This window comes from Psammomys obesus, unplaced genomic scaffold (assembly GCF_907164565.1).
Source record: "Psammomys obesus unplaced genomic scaffold, mPsaObe1.curated_primary_1811, whole genome shotgun sequence".
Lineage (NCBI taxonomy): Eukaryota > Metazoa > Chordata > Mammalia > Rodentia > Muridae > Psammomys > Psammomys obesus.
The window spans coordinates 4460691-4474899 of record NW_026596131.1 but is presented as its reverse complement, the minus strand read 5'-3'; the positions used below and the strand labels follow the sequence as shown (position 1 = coordinate 4474899).

The following is a 14209-nucleotide window of genomic DNA, read 5'->3' as shown; positions in this document are numbered from 1 at the left end:
ATTTCAGTAGACATAAGCACAGTTATTGAACATATGCTAAATATGGCTATATTCCCTTCAATCTCCCCAAAATTAAGAAATCAAAAAGGAGCATATAAATAAGGAAAGATCTGTGGATCGTGGCATAGCAAGAGCACAGAGCTGAGGCTGGCCCCAAAACCAACTAGCAGACTATTACTGCCTCTTAACAACTCTAATCACCACAGTCTAGAGTTAAAAATATAGATGACCACATTGCATCTTTACTAAATAGTACATCAGCACAAGTTATTTTTCTCTTTTAACTTTGGAAAAGTTACCTATCCTTTTAAAGAAAATTATGACAGTAGTAGTAAAAATACAATCTAATATGTGTTACATATAAAGTTCCTGTGAACATGCTTAAATTGTTTAAATAGAATTATACAAGGTACATATGAATGTTAAGTACTGGAAAGACTGTGCTTCTGTGTGTTTCAGAACCTACATTACATTTGTTACAGTTACAACAATGACTTTAGGAGGTTAGTCAGTCTAGCACGTTTTAACTAGTGCATGTGAGCATCTGCCTCGTGTTCTTCTTTGGGTAAACAGCACCACTCTTTACTCCCGGCACCTGTTTGGAAAACAAGCCCTAGGTTATTTGTAGGAGGCAGGTGTTTCCTTACTAGTAAAATCATTTACTCCAGCAGTTTCCTGATTTAGCAGATTACGACACTTCATCAAACAATGACGGTTAGCTTTATGGCCTATTATTTGTTTGATGTTCAAAGATCTAAAGAGCAGGCAACAGCCACCAGAGATCAATAAAGACCATGAGATAATATGTGTGTGCTTAAATTAGGGACAGCATCTGATGCTGTTTCTTCCACCTCAAAGACGGTGGGATGGTATGCTCCCATCCTGCTGCTTTCACACTGGCATGAGGAAATAATGTCATTCAGATGGCATTTCCTCCTCCTGAACAGAGATATTCAGAAGCACATTTTCTATGGAAAGTTACTGAATGTGCACACCTGTAACACTCTCCAAACAAAAGCCCTATCCATGCAGTTAGCTATCCAGTTACACAGCCAAGGACTGTGTGAGATTTATGTCAGGCCTTTGAGCTGTCAGAAGGACATTCCCTCAGGGGGGTACAAGACATCAAATCTTCAAGGCTTGAGATCACAGCAGGTTTAATAAATAAAGAAGAGCAGATGTCAATTTAAAAGGGGAGATTATGGAATTAATTGTGAAACAAAAAGTGGCACATTGAAGAACCGTTTCTTTTAATATAAACAATATCAGTAACATATGCAATATGAACAAATACATATTTCTCTCCTAGAGATTGTTGTTGGTTTAAACAAGTCATGTTTACATTAAAAACAGCCAAATATATTCTGGTTATTTTATTTAAAAGTGAGGTCGATTGATAGCTCATAGAAATGGAATAGCTACAATTACAATGCCTAACAAAGGTTTTAGGTCTCCTTCCAGAGGAGAACCATAACAGGAATGGTCAGTAGGCTACTGATAAAAATGGAATTATGACAGGCACTTAGACATTGCCTTTTCTTTAAAAAAAAATGCATTGACTCCCCACTTGAACTCACATGGTAACTAAAGACAAGATGAAAGCCTGGCCTCTCCACCTCCATTTTGCATCTGTCTCCTTTCCTTCAGAGGTCACTCATTTACCTCTGCAGTCATGAGGATTCCTTACTCAAGGAACATCTATCTAGGAGCCAGTGCCACCTAACTTACTTCATTCCCTTTCAAGCTGGAAGCACAAAAATAAGAGGAACTGGGAGATCCTACTGTGAATTTTTCATTGTCCTTCCTCCAGACCCCACAAAAGGGCTAACCAGTCTCTAGTCATTGTTCTGAATCTTGGACTCCAAAGACAGCAAAGCCTAGCAGGAACAAACACCTCAAGTGAGGGGAGTTTTCCATGATGGTGAAATGGTACCCTGGAGCAGAAGTCTACAAGGAATCAGCTTGTCTCCTCAAGCAATAAAGACTTCTTCAGAGTCCCCTGCAGAACTAGAGTGAGATGTTGATCAAGCAGAGCACAGCTTGAGCAGGACTATTTACCTGTGCATGCACTTGCCCCACCCTAACTCTTTCTCCATTTAAACATGTCCATTCCCAGAAGATGGGACTTGTGCTTACTATGCTACTTCTTCTGCTCCACTGATCACTTTCCTTTCTCTGCTCTGTGTTGTGCCACGAGGTGGCAAAGCCTACCTTTCGCAGCTGCTGCAGTGTGGGCTTGTGCCCTAAGCTTCAATAACAAAACAAATTCTCAAGTTTCCTTCCTTTTGTCTATTCACCAGGGAGAAAGGCTGATAGCAGAACCTTAGATTACTCAGTGGCTAAAAACTCAAGAACATGTAGACGCAAAGGCCATCTGGGTCTTTCTCTCCATGGAACAATTCTCAGGTGTGCCTTGCTCCTCGACACCAGCCCATCCTTTCCACAGGCTGGCAGATCAGAGGAAGGCTGGCCCAACGGCAGAAGAGCAGTAGGGCAGAAAGGAGTTCCATACATATGGAAGAGAAGCCAGAGGGCTTCCCAGGGAGTTCACCCAGACTAACCCAGTGCCTTACACAACGGAAAAGACTTCTAGTATTGTGCTGTGCTCTCTCTCTATCTCTCTCTCTTTCGTAAGCAAAATATTTAGGAAACTTCATTTCTCAGCAATAGAAACTAAAAAACTTCATTTGAATCAAAACATTATTTCCTCTTCCTGCTCATATACCATTTGCAGGTATAAAAAATACTAAATACCTGGCAATGAATTATAATAAAACTTCAGGAGTAAGAAAATAATTACAATTATAAAAAGCACACAAACACAGATCAATATATATGAAAAGAAATCTTTGTAAGTGACAAACACACTTGTTATCTCTTGGTATGCTAAGCTCTTGGAGGCAGAGTGCCTAACTGCTCCCAGCCTCATCCAATTACCAAACATGATGCCTTATCCAATGAAAGCATTTAAAGAATATCTACTAAGCAACTAGAAGGACAAAAGAAAAAAAAAAAAAAGATGTGTTACAAAGTGGATTGAGAATATGTACCAGGGTTAGCTTTAATTTACATATATTTCAATGGAAGGGTAAAGCTCATTTTCTACTTTACAAGTGGTTTAATTTGCCAAATATTAAAAGTAAATAACAAAAATACCAACAAAACCTTTGTTATTTCAACTGCTTTTACTTTCCATGTCTTATAGCAAACCATTTCCATTTCAGAACTGTCATATCAGTCACAAATCTGCATATGCTCTCTAAAGTATTAAAACTTTAGTTACTACTGATAATAGTAATATTAAAATACATTGATGAAAATATTCTGAATGCTAAGAAACTTTTAAGTTGCAAGTAGTCAATGCTTTCAATGTTTTGGGGTTTTTGTTTACATAGTCAAAGTTCTTATTACATAGATGATACATAGGAATGCAATGTAAGTCCCAATTATTTCAAACTTGAAGAAATAAAAAAACCAAGGTGTTTGTAACAGAGGTTCAGTCAATGATTCTCTTCATTCACCCAAAAGAGCATAAAGCTAGAGCTTTAATGTTGGTATGATTAACAACTACACCAAAGAATCTGTTCATAAACATGAAAACTTTTATTATATTGATTAGCTGAGATTAAAAGAGAAACAAAAAATTCTTTAAAGGGTAAATATATTACTTTAATAAACCAGTTCCCTTTAACTGCTTAAATTGTTATTCTAAATGTTTATAATCTCCAACTATATTACCTTTTTTTCATAGGTGTGTTTTAAATTGTTTGTCTCCATCTCAAACTTACTTTCTTGATCCTGTAAATGATAAATGTTTATTTTTAGTATGTTTAACATGACCTCTAGAGTCAGTAAAATTAGTGACCAGATAAGAGCAATGAATGTACTTTATGTTAGACTTTACTTCAGAGTTCTGCATGCCATTTGCTTATCATTAAGAGAGCTCTAGGCACCTAATTTTCTAAGTCACAAGAAAAGACACAAGCAGCTTTATGTTATAAGACATAAAACCTAAGCTGTATGAAGGTGCTGTTGTCCTCAAGAACAAGGATCACTGTGACATTTAAGATTATGAGATTAGGAATGGGCAATGAAGTCAAGACGGCAATGATAACGCCAAAGTTGTTTTATATCATCGTCCCTGATACCCTTTAATTGAGAGAATGAAAGCAATGAGGAAAATATAAAGAGGGAAGGAAGACAATGGAATCTGAGAACTTAAAAGGGAGAATATTTTTTAAAATAGTACACTTAAATGAGAGATTTTTTTTTCCACATCAAACAAAAATTTGATGGCATATAACACTAGTAAGATATGTAAAAAGAACAGCAAATAATGCATATACACTTGTATCCTTTAATATATTCCCTAATCACACTGGTAACCCATGCACATTATTGACAGTACACCAAATAACAAACATTGGGGCTTACTTTTAAAAAGATTTAACATATTAAAATATTTCATTTAAAACCAAAAATTCTGGGCCCAGGGGTCTTTTCTGAGACTGATACTCCAACCAAGGACCATGCATGGAGACAAACTAGAACCCTGCACAGATGTATTCCATAGCAGTTCAGTCTCCAAGTGGGTTTCCTAGTAAGGGGAACAAGGGCTGTCTCTGACATGAACTCAGGCTGGCTCTTTGATCACCTCCCCCTGAGGAAGGAGTAGCCTTACCAGGCCACAGAAAAAGAGGATGCAGCCAGTCCTGATGAGACCTGATAGGCTAGGATCACAGGAAAGAGGAGGAGGACCTCCCCTATCAGTGCACTGGGGGAGGGGCATGGGAGGAGATGAGAGAGGGGTCTATAGCTGGGATACAAAGTGAACAAATTGAAATAAATTAATAAAACTATTTATGTTTAATATATTTTAATAATTTCACTTCAACTTACATAAAACATATTAGATATCATGACATTTTTCCATTTATTTATTTATTTAGTCACTTTATAGAATGATGGCAGGTCCCTCCCTCATCTCCTTCCAATTAATGCAATTTTGAACAAAGTATGTTAGTAGAATTTCCTCCCTTCCCATCTTCCCCAACCCTCTGCTACCCCTAGTCCCTCCTTGTTCTCATTCCCCATATTATTTCCTCTTTTATACTTTATATGTCCTTTACCCAACCCCATCCTTCCCATCGCCTATCTTTACCATGTCTTGGTCTCCTTTCTTGTTTTTTCTTTTTAGCTTTTACCCATAATCCCACACATACAGATGTATACATTATGGGCTAGGACCCACATAATATGAAAGAAAACATTCAGGGTTTATCTTTATGCATCTGGGTCCCCATGCTTGATATTACAATTTATAAATTCATCTACTTTCCTGAAAATTTCAAGATCTCATTTTTAAATCATTTAAGATTTTAATTCTAAACTAATCTCAAAAGAGAGATTTCAAATCAACTGTATTTTAGTCTCTACATATTAGCATATTCATTGGTTAGGTAAAATGCCAGGAATACAATCAGAAATGGCTACGTCCACACAGACTCCATCTAAGTTATTTTTTTTTTAGTTGACTTTCATTTATAACCATAGATGAAGAAAGCAAAGGAACTGGGCCCACTGATCTCGGTCAGAGTATAGGACTCACTTTTACTTGCTGTTTCCTATGAAGCTCCGACTCCTGGACCTGCTGTTTTAATAGACAGATGTTCTGTTCCAACTCTTCAATCACATCAGATGTCTAGGATTAAAGAAAAGAAGGTAGAGCACTGACTTTTCTATCATCCACACTTCTGGTTGACATAAAGCCCACCATTTCACCCATAAAAGTTAAGTCAGAATTTGAGTTATCTACAAACTATAAACTGAATGAAAAAAAATGTAAAGACAATATAAGAGTTAAATCTATTTTTAAATATACTGTAAAGAGGAACAGTAAGCTGAGCAGTAACTAGAGTAACATTTGAAGCCAAAAATTAGTATTTCGAAGTAAAAATGTAAATTAAAATCTGCATAGTATTTAACGCTATAAAACATAACACTGAGTTAAAATCTTATAATTTTTTAATTTAAAAAATAAGAATTAAATATAAAAAATTTCAAAGTAACACCATTGTATGTGTGCAGTAGCACTTCAGAAAGCATATCTAAGAATTTCTTCTTTAAAACGTTAGTGCTTTAGGCAAGCTCCGAGCAGAGCTCACTGTTAGGTGCTATGTGGGCTATGGACATTGAGTGTTTTCACGATTCTAAACAGTAGCAAATGTTTTGAAGTCTAGAGACTTCAAGAACAAAATGAAAAGGGGGCTAATTTCAAACGGAAATGACCAGCTGATATATCGCTGCCCACGGCTGAACACTTGTGCAAATGTGACTACCTACATGTACAATACCTTAGCAGCTGAAAGTGCAAGCTCTTGTTTCATGAGGCTTATGTCAGAATCGTATTTGGTTTTTAATAATTTCACATTTTTCTCATAGTCATTTACAAGATGTTCTTTCTCTTTATGTAGTATGTTACGCCTACAACAGGAATATAAAAAATAATGTTTTTATACTTTTGAAACCAATCTCTAAATGGATATCAACTAAATTAATCAACTAAATTCAAATATATTCTCTTTCACTACATGAAGTAGGTATCCATATTTTCATCAACTTTTTAAGTACGTTTAAAAATATGTAAAGAGACCAACAGAGCCAACTAACCAGGGCCCAACTAACCAGAAGAGTTTGTGGAGACTGAAGCAACAACCAAGGTCCATGCATAGACTGGACCTAGGGCCCCTGCACTGATATAGCAGATGGGCAGCTCAGGGTTCATGTGGTTTCCTAGTAAGGGGACCAGGGGCTGTCTCTGACATGGACTCTCTTGCCTGCTTTTTGATCACTCCCTGCTGGCAGGCGGCCTTACCAGGTCTCAGGGGAAGACCTCAATCCTGATGTGATTTGATGATCTGGAGTGGGGGTCAGGGGTAGGGAAGCTTCCCTTTTCTGAAGAATATGGGAAGAGGGATGGGAGAAAAGGGAGGGAAGATGGGACTGGTAGGAGAGGATGGAAAGTGCTGCAAGTCGGGTGTAAAGTGAATAAAGAAAGTAATTATTTAAAAAAATCCTGCTTAGATAGGAAGGTCATAAGCTTTACTGCATAGTCTGACAACTCCTGCAGGTCACTTACCAAGTCAGAGCTGTTCTTACAGCCGCTGACAAAGACCACCTACCTGGTCTTTAACTCCTGCAATTCACTACATGTCATTTGGTAGCATCTTTCAAGCTCCAGTTTTTCTTGGATCAATTTCTGCCTCTGTAAATTGCTGTTCTCTGCTTCTCCCGTCAGCTGCTGGACACGGGCCTCCAGTTCTTTGATCATGTGGTTCTAAAAGAACAAGTCACTGTCAGGAAACCTCTAACTAGCTTTTTAGCCATGTGTGCTAGTTAGCACCCTGAAGACACATATTGCCTATCAGAATATTAAGAACAAATAGGTCATTTTCAAAATCAGTTAAAAAAAAAAAGTCTCTAAAGTAACCTTTTTATTTGTTTGTTTGTTTTTCAAGATAAGATTTATCCTTCTCTGTCCTGGAACTTGTTCTGTTCCATGCTAGTCTTGAACTCAGAGATCTGCCTGTCTCTGCCTCCTGAGTAGAATTAAAGACATGTACTACCACAATCCAGCCTAACCAACTCTTCTAAACATCATTTTTACCATAACATTTACAGAATGTTTACATATATGCACCTATTCACTGATTCATGGAATGTGTACTGAGTCTGAAAACTTTCCATGGGAGTAAAGAAGACAAGGCCCTCCCTTCAGGTAGACTGCGATCCTGCTGGGTCTCCTCATTATAGTTTAGATTTGTCCTTTTCACTTAAGGTTTTAATCATGATGTTTTAAATGAAATCCATAACCCTGTATTTTAATGCCAGAAACACCCCATAACATATTCAGGATTAGCAAGTGTGCGGGAATATTTATCATATAAATTCTTATTTTTTTCAATATGTAATGGTTTTTCTATTTCATTTAAAGCAGTTCTCTTTTTTTCTAAAGTACTCAAAAGCATCATTCAAAAAATTGCCTCTTTTTTATTTGGTATTTAAGTTATTCTGAATTCTTCACTTTAGCAGGGCTGCATTTAAAGCCTGAATAAAGGTGTTTATGAGCTTCTAAATGCTTTATTCAAAACTGCACTAAGCCAGTATTAGCTGAGAGACAACTGGTTTTCATTTTCACAACTATACTTCTAATAAATGCAAGTAGGAAAGGTTAGTGTGGCATTTCTTTTCTACTGTTTTTCCATGACAAAGAGTTAAGATAAAGTTTAAACATTACTGTTAAACCCCAACACTCTTTCTTCATATTACCTTTTCTTCATTATAAAACTGAGTAGAAAGGTAAGTTAAATTTTGGTGGAACAACTTCCAAATATGTGAAATTTTTAACACTGTGCCATTTAAAAATGGCACAGTGTTAAAAAGATGCTGAAACTATCAATCATCAAATTAATATAATTAAAGCCAAAACAATACACTTCTTCATAATTACATAATTACTTTGATGATAACACTAAAAATTGTCACCACATCTGACAAGGGCATGAAACTCTGACAATTATAAAGTCTCATAAAATATATTTTTATAATGACAGAGAAGCTGTGTAGCTTCATTCTAACGCACTGAACCCACTCTGCCTCTGCTGAGTGGAGCTGCTCCGTTAAGAACTTAACCTCACTTCTGACTGCACTCTAAACACCCTCGCTTCCTACATAGTGACAGTGTGGCACAAAATAAGAAGGAGCCTTTGCTCTCCAGTTTTCAGTGGTGGAATCCAGGGGATCTGTACTCCTTCTTTGAGGAAGTTGGTGAACAGGAGACAATATGTAGGAATGACAGAACTGCAACCCCACCTCAGTAACTTCAGGAGAGGAAATTCTGCTTATGAATAGTGACTCTCCCATTAAGAATGCCTAAAAGACACAGAAATAAGTCTGAAAAAATCAGCCCGAAGGTGGTAGAGGATGCCCAAGGCAGACGAAATGTAAGGAAGATGGAGAAAGAACCACGAAAGATGAGCCAGTATTTTCTAAGTTTTATTTCTCCTTTCCTTTTTTTTTTTTCTCTCTCTTAATCCTAGAGATAGTTTCTAATCTTGGATCATGGGGGAGAACTGGACAAGAAACTCAAAGCAGGGGGTGGCCAAGGCAGCTGAGACTTAAAATAGCAAAAACTCTAAGAAAACACTGCACAAAATGAGGTTTTGGTTACTATACGAGATAGGAGACAAGAATTCCAAAGACAAGACACAGATTAAAAGAAATAGACAAGTAGCCATTATAAACTGTTAGAAAATAACCTAGTCACCAATGAAATAAATCAAAACCAAGGGCCTAAAGTGATTCTTTGCTTAAGGAAAAAGAGTCTCTGTTAGCCAGAAAACAATCTTTTTTTAATAATATTAATAATTGAATATAGTGAAGATAAGAAGACATGCTCAGATGAAAGCACAAACTAGTTCTTTGTAAGAGAAGAAAAAAAGATGAGCGGGAATGATATCACTGTTTCAAGGGAAAAAGTGATGGACATTGGAACAATATTGTGATCTCAAATCAGGGTTACTGAAAATAACAGTAATAAAGTGAACTTGAAATTTTAATTTGGGAATTAATCAACCTTTAAAGCTTTATGGTACCCAAAAAAGGTATTTGTGAGTAAGATGCAGCCATTGGCTATGCCTGCTAAATAAAGCTATGTATGCTCCAATAATAAAATAACAAATGTTGGTGAGGATATGGAGAAATTGAAAATCTAGAACAGTGTTCGCAAGAATATTATGCTGAGGGAAGTCACCTCAGCCCCAGAAGAAACTCTATATTCCCTCATGTGGAGATTGTAGGCTGGAATTTTTAGATAAGTGGATTTAAGCTGGAGTGTCAGTAGGAGCCAGTTGTGAACAAAGGAGCCATGAGAGGTCAGTGATAAGGGGGTGGAGACAATAGAGGCAGAAGGGGGAAGACTACAAAAGGAAACACCAAAAGGAGGTATGGGTAAGAAGATAGGGAAAGCAGAGGAAGAAAATCAGCGAAAACTAAGCAGGTATGAAAAACATATAAAAGCCTGTTACTTTATAAGCTACATAAAAGTACAACTTTAAAAAGAGCTTGAATGAAGTACTCTGCATAGGTGGTTAACCTTGCTCCAAAAAGTCATAGGATTTCAAAACAAAATCCCAGTGTCACCTGCAGAATACTCTCCTATGAGTTGTTGGCCAGATAACTCCAGAAGTTCCCAAAATAATCAAGACTATTGCCATTGCTCACCAGAACTAGAGTAAGACACTACTGCTGAAGACAGTGCACTCTGGATACAGAACACAGAAAACCCAAGCTGCTACTCAGTTGGAAGCTTCCTTTCTCTGCTGGCTACCATTTGTAGATTCATAGTGCTAGAAAGTGCTTTGCAGATTGATGGGAGAGAAAAGTGATCATACACAGCTTTAAAGCCTGAGTGCTACGACCCTGAACTGCATAGACATACATGCTTGCAGGTAAAATAATGGTGTAAGTGTTCTGGAATGGTATAGAACTAATGATGGAGATCAAAGGTACTGAGAAGAATGTATTGCTGATATTTTGACAAATGGGCATGTAGCTAAACTGTCTTCAAATTTATAGTTATACTTGGTGCAACTCTCAGCCCTGGGTAGAGAAGCCTCTTTTGGTACTGGTAGCATCCACTATTGGCTGAAGTGTTGAGAATGACTACTGAATGCTTGGCCCCAAATATGTCAAACATGTCACCCCCTTTAAAGCCCAAGAGACACTAGAAGAGGATGTGGAAGGACTGTGAGAACCACGCAATTGGACACTGTTTTCTGAATAGAATGTTGCGGGATATTTGATCACACCATGAACCCCAAGATTATGAAATAGAAAACCTAGTTCTAGTTGTGGTGTGGCTCAGCTCTTAACACACACCTTTAACCCAAGAGCTTTCTGTAAACAAGAGCTAAATAAAGCCAACCATGGGTCAAGAGGCAGAGCAAGCAACCAGTTGACATAAAATAAAGGAAGGAAGGAAGGACATGGAGTTGAAGGGTATTTAAGACAGTGTGGAGAAGAAGAAAAGATATTTTCTTTCTGGGATGTCAGCTGAGTAGGAAGGTCAGCTGGGTGCTTTCTATGCTTCTCTGACCTAGCAGGCTTTCTCACCAGGTTCTGGCTCCAGAGTCTTCATTGGTACAATCAAACATTTGGGATTTTGTTTTTAAAACAACAGAAGGCCAATGCAATTGTGAACACAGTAGCTGCACAGGGCTGCACAGGTCTGCACAGGCTGAGAATGATAGTTGGAGGTAGAGATCAATGGAAAGAAAAAATGCAAGAGGAAGAGAGGGATGAAGTAGGGAAGAAGAGAGAAAAATAGAGGGGAAGAGGAGGAGTGGAAAGAGGAAGGGAAGAATGATAGTTGAGGGAGGGAAAAAGATGGGTACAGGAGGCTAGTTGGAAAGAGAATTGGTAGAAATGGGAGGGGGATTCTACAGGGTAGTTTGGGAATTACCATGATCACAGAAACTGCATACAACTATGATATTGTCAAGACTTTTTAAAACAAATAAAACCCAGTATTTTAAAAATATTTAAAAGCTGTAACCAAAATGAAAAATAAGGTAAAGGTTGCTAAACAAAATTCTGAAAATACAACTGCCAAATGGTCTAGCAATATTATTTCTGGAGGGAGTTATGTATCTCTTTACTCCAAAATAAAATTAAGATCTCAAAATATATTGGCGATCCCATGTTTCACCCTGGAACTTTTCCCAGTAGCAGAGATGGAAACAACTACACATAGCCATTAAAGAACGAAAAATGGCCTGGTGTGGTAGCACGTGCCTTTAATCATACAACCCAGGAAACAAAGGCAAGAATATCTCTGTGAGTTCAAGACCAGCCTGGTCTACAGAGAAGGTTCCAGGCCAGTCAAGGCTACATGTTAAGACCTTGTCTTTAAAAAAATGAAAAAAACAAAAACAAAAACAGGAAAATTTATCATGTGTTACAACCTGTATGAACTTTGAGGACAGTATGTTAAGTAAAATTAGAGAGTCATAGAAGGACAAATCCTGCATGCTTCCAGTTACACTATCTGCAGTAATCAGAAATCCATAGAAATAGAAAGTAGTACTGAAGAGGAGGAAGCTGTACTTTAGGTCCACATACAGTATCTGTCACAGAAAAGACAAAGTCCTAGAAATCCACTATAAACACTGTGCATACAGATAACGGTATTGTTAGGATAGCAGATTTTATGTTATGCTTTTGTTGGGATTTGAACGCAGGCATCTCTACGGCCAGCCTCAAGGGCCCTGACAAACTGGATATCAGGCATCTGTGAAGCCACCTACGCATGCTCTGGGTCACCCTATAAGAGAACTAGAAGCTCCTCTCTCTCTCTCTCTCCTGCCCTGCCCAGAGACGGTCTCTGTGACCCCTTCCCCTTTCCCTTAATAAACCTCCCACGTGGAACCAGTCCCATGATGTGATTTGTGAACCCGCCGTGTAACTGTTGCGCAATTCTATCAGCTTTATTTATTTATTTATTTATTTGGGGTTTTTTGGGACACGGTTTCCCTGTGTAGCCTTGCTGTCCTGGACTCACTTTGTAGTTGACCAGGCTTGCCTCAAACTCCCAGAGATCTGCCTGCCTCTGCCTCTTGAGTGCTGGGATTACAGGCATGCAGCTCCTCTCCCGGCTATGTATTTAACAATAAAAAGATTAAAAAAAAAAAAAAAAACCACAATGGCCATAACATACCACATTAAATGTAAGCATTCGCAATATCTTCCAAAACTGAATACCCAAGACTTCACAAGCCATCAGCATATTGTGATGAGGAAGATAATGACAATTAACTACCAGGGAGTTCTCACTGTAGGTCAGGAACCACAGAAAGTGTCAACAGTATTAGCAAGCAGTAGGCTCTTTAACATCCTCCCCAAACTATGAGGTAGGAATAACACAGCTTTAACTCTGAGAAAAATGAAACTTAGCAAATTTGTCTTGCCCATACTAGCCTTCTCGCAAAATAGTAAGGAGCAGAACAGAACCTGAGTTAAGTACCTTATAACCTCAACCCACTCTATCATGTCCATCAGATCATCACCAAAGCAAACATGAAGACATACTTAGGGGGTGAGGTCATTTCATGACATAAGGTACACAAGGAAATGCAAGATGGAATACTGAAACTACCTGAGGTCTCTTAGCCTCATCAATTATTCTTGCTGTTAAAGTGTTCTGTTTGTTTTTTTATCTTCTGGGTTTTTGCTTGTTTGTTTTTGTGTTTTATCTGTATGAGTATTTGCCTTCATGCACATGTATTTACCACATGTATTCTTGGTATCCGTGGAGGCAGGAAGAGGGCATTAGACCCCCTGGAACTAGACTTACAGGCATTTATGAACTGCCACATGGTAGTAGGAACCAAACCCAGGTCTTGTACAAGAGCAGCAGATGCTCTTAACCACTGAGCCACATCTTCAGTCCCTTTGTTGTTGCTGCTATTAACTACTGGTAAGATAAGATTTTTGTTAAAGTGTGATGCTATTGCATTGTCTTGCATGAATAATGTATGATAATAAGGGGTGAAGTGGTGAGTCCTGTTCTTTTCTGAACTCCTTTATGAGCAACTCATTGCAAATGAAATTAGACTCAGGAACATATTAGATAATCTCCAGAGTAGTAAAAATAACAACCCAGTACCACAAAATTTCCCTTAGCCTATTACCCAGTCAGGTCTGGAATATATACTTTGGTAGGCTCAGCTTACTGTCAAAAGACATCAGTTTTAAAATACAATAAAAATAAACTTCAAAAAGAAATCAAGTTTTTAATTATTTATCTTAGATGTGTGTGTGACCCCATGTCCATATAAACATGTAGGTAGGGGTGCCTACGGAAGATAAAAAGAGTATACAAGATCCATTGAAGCTGGAGTTACAGGCAGTTGTGAGACAACCAATATGGATGCTGGGAACCAAATTGGCATCCTCTGGAAAAGCAGCAAGCTCTCTCAACCACTGAATAAATCTGTCTTGTCCCAAGAAATGCATTTTAAAATATACAGGGGATGAAGCAGTGACTCAGTAGTTAAGAACACTAACCGGTCTTGCAGAGGACATAGGTTTATTTCCCAGTTATTTGTGTGTGTGTGTGTGTGTGTGTGTGTGTGTGTGTGTGTGTGTGTGT

General features: G+C 37.9%; 1 protein-coding gene across 1 annotated transcript in view; it reads right to left on the bottom strand.

The window, feature by feature from the left end:
- Cep112 (centrosomal protein 112) overlaps window positions 1–14209 on the bottom strand; it is a 382050-nt gene that overhangs the window by 301247 nt on the left and 66594 nt on the right. The window contains 4 exon segments of the mRNA XM_055592186.1: window positions 3739–3798; window positions 5609–5701; window positions 6354–6483; window positions 7182–7336. Of these exon segments, the coding sequence (XP_055448161.1) occupies window positions 3739–3798; window positions 5609–5701; window positions 6354–6483; window positions 7182–7336 (438 nt within the window).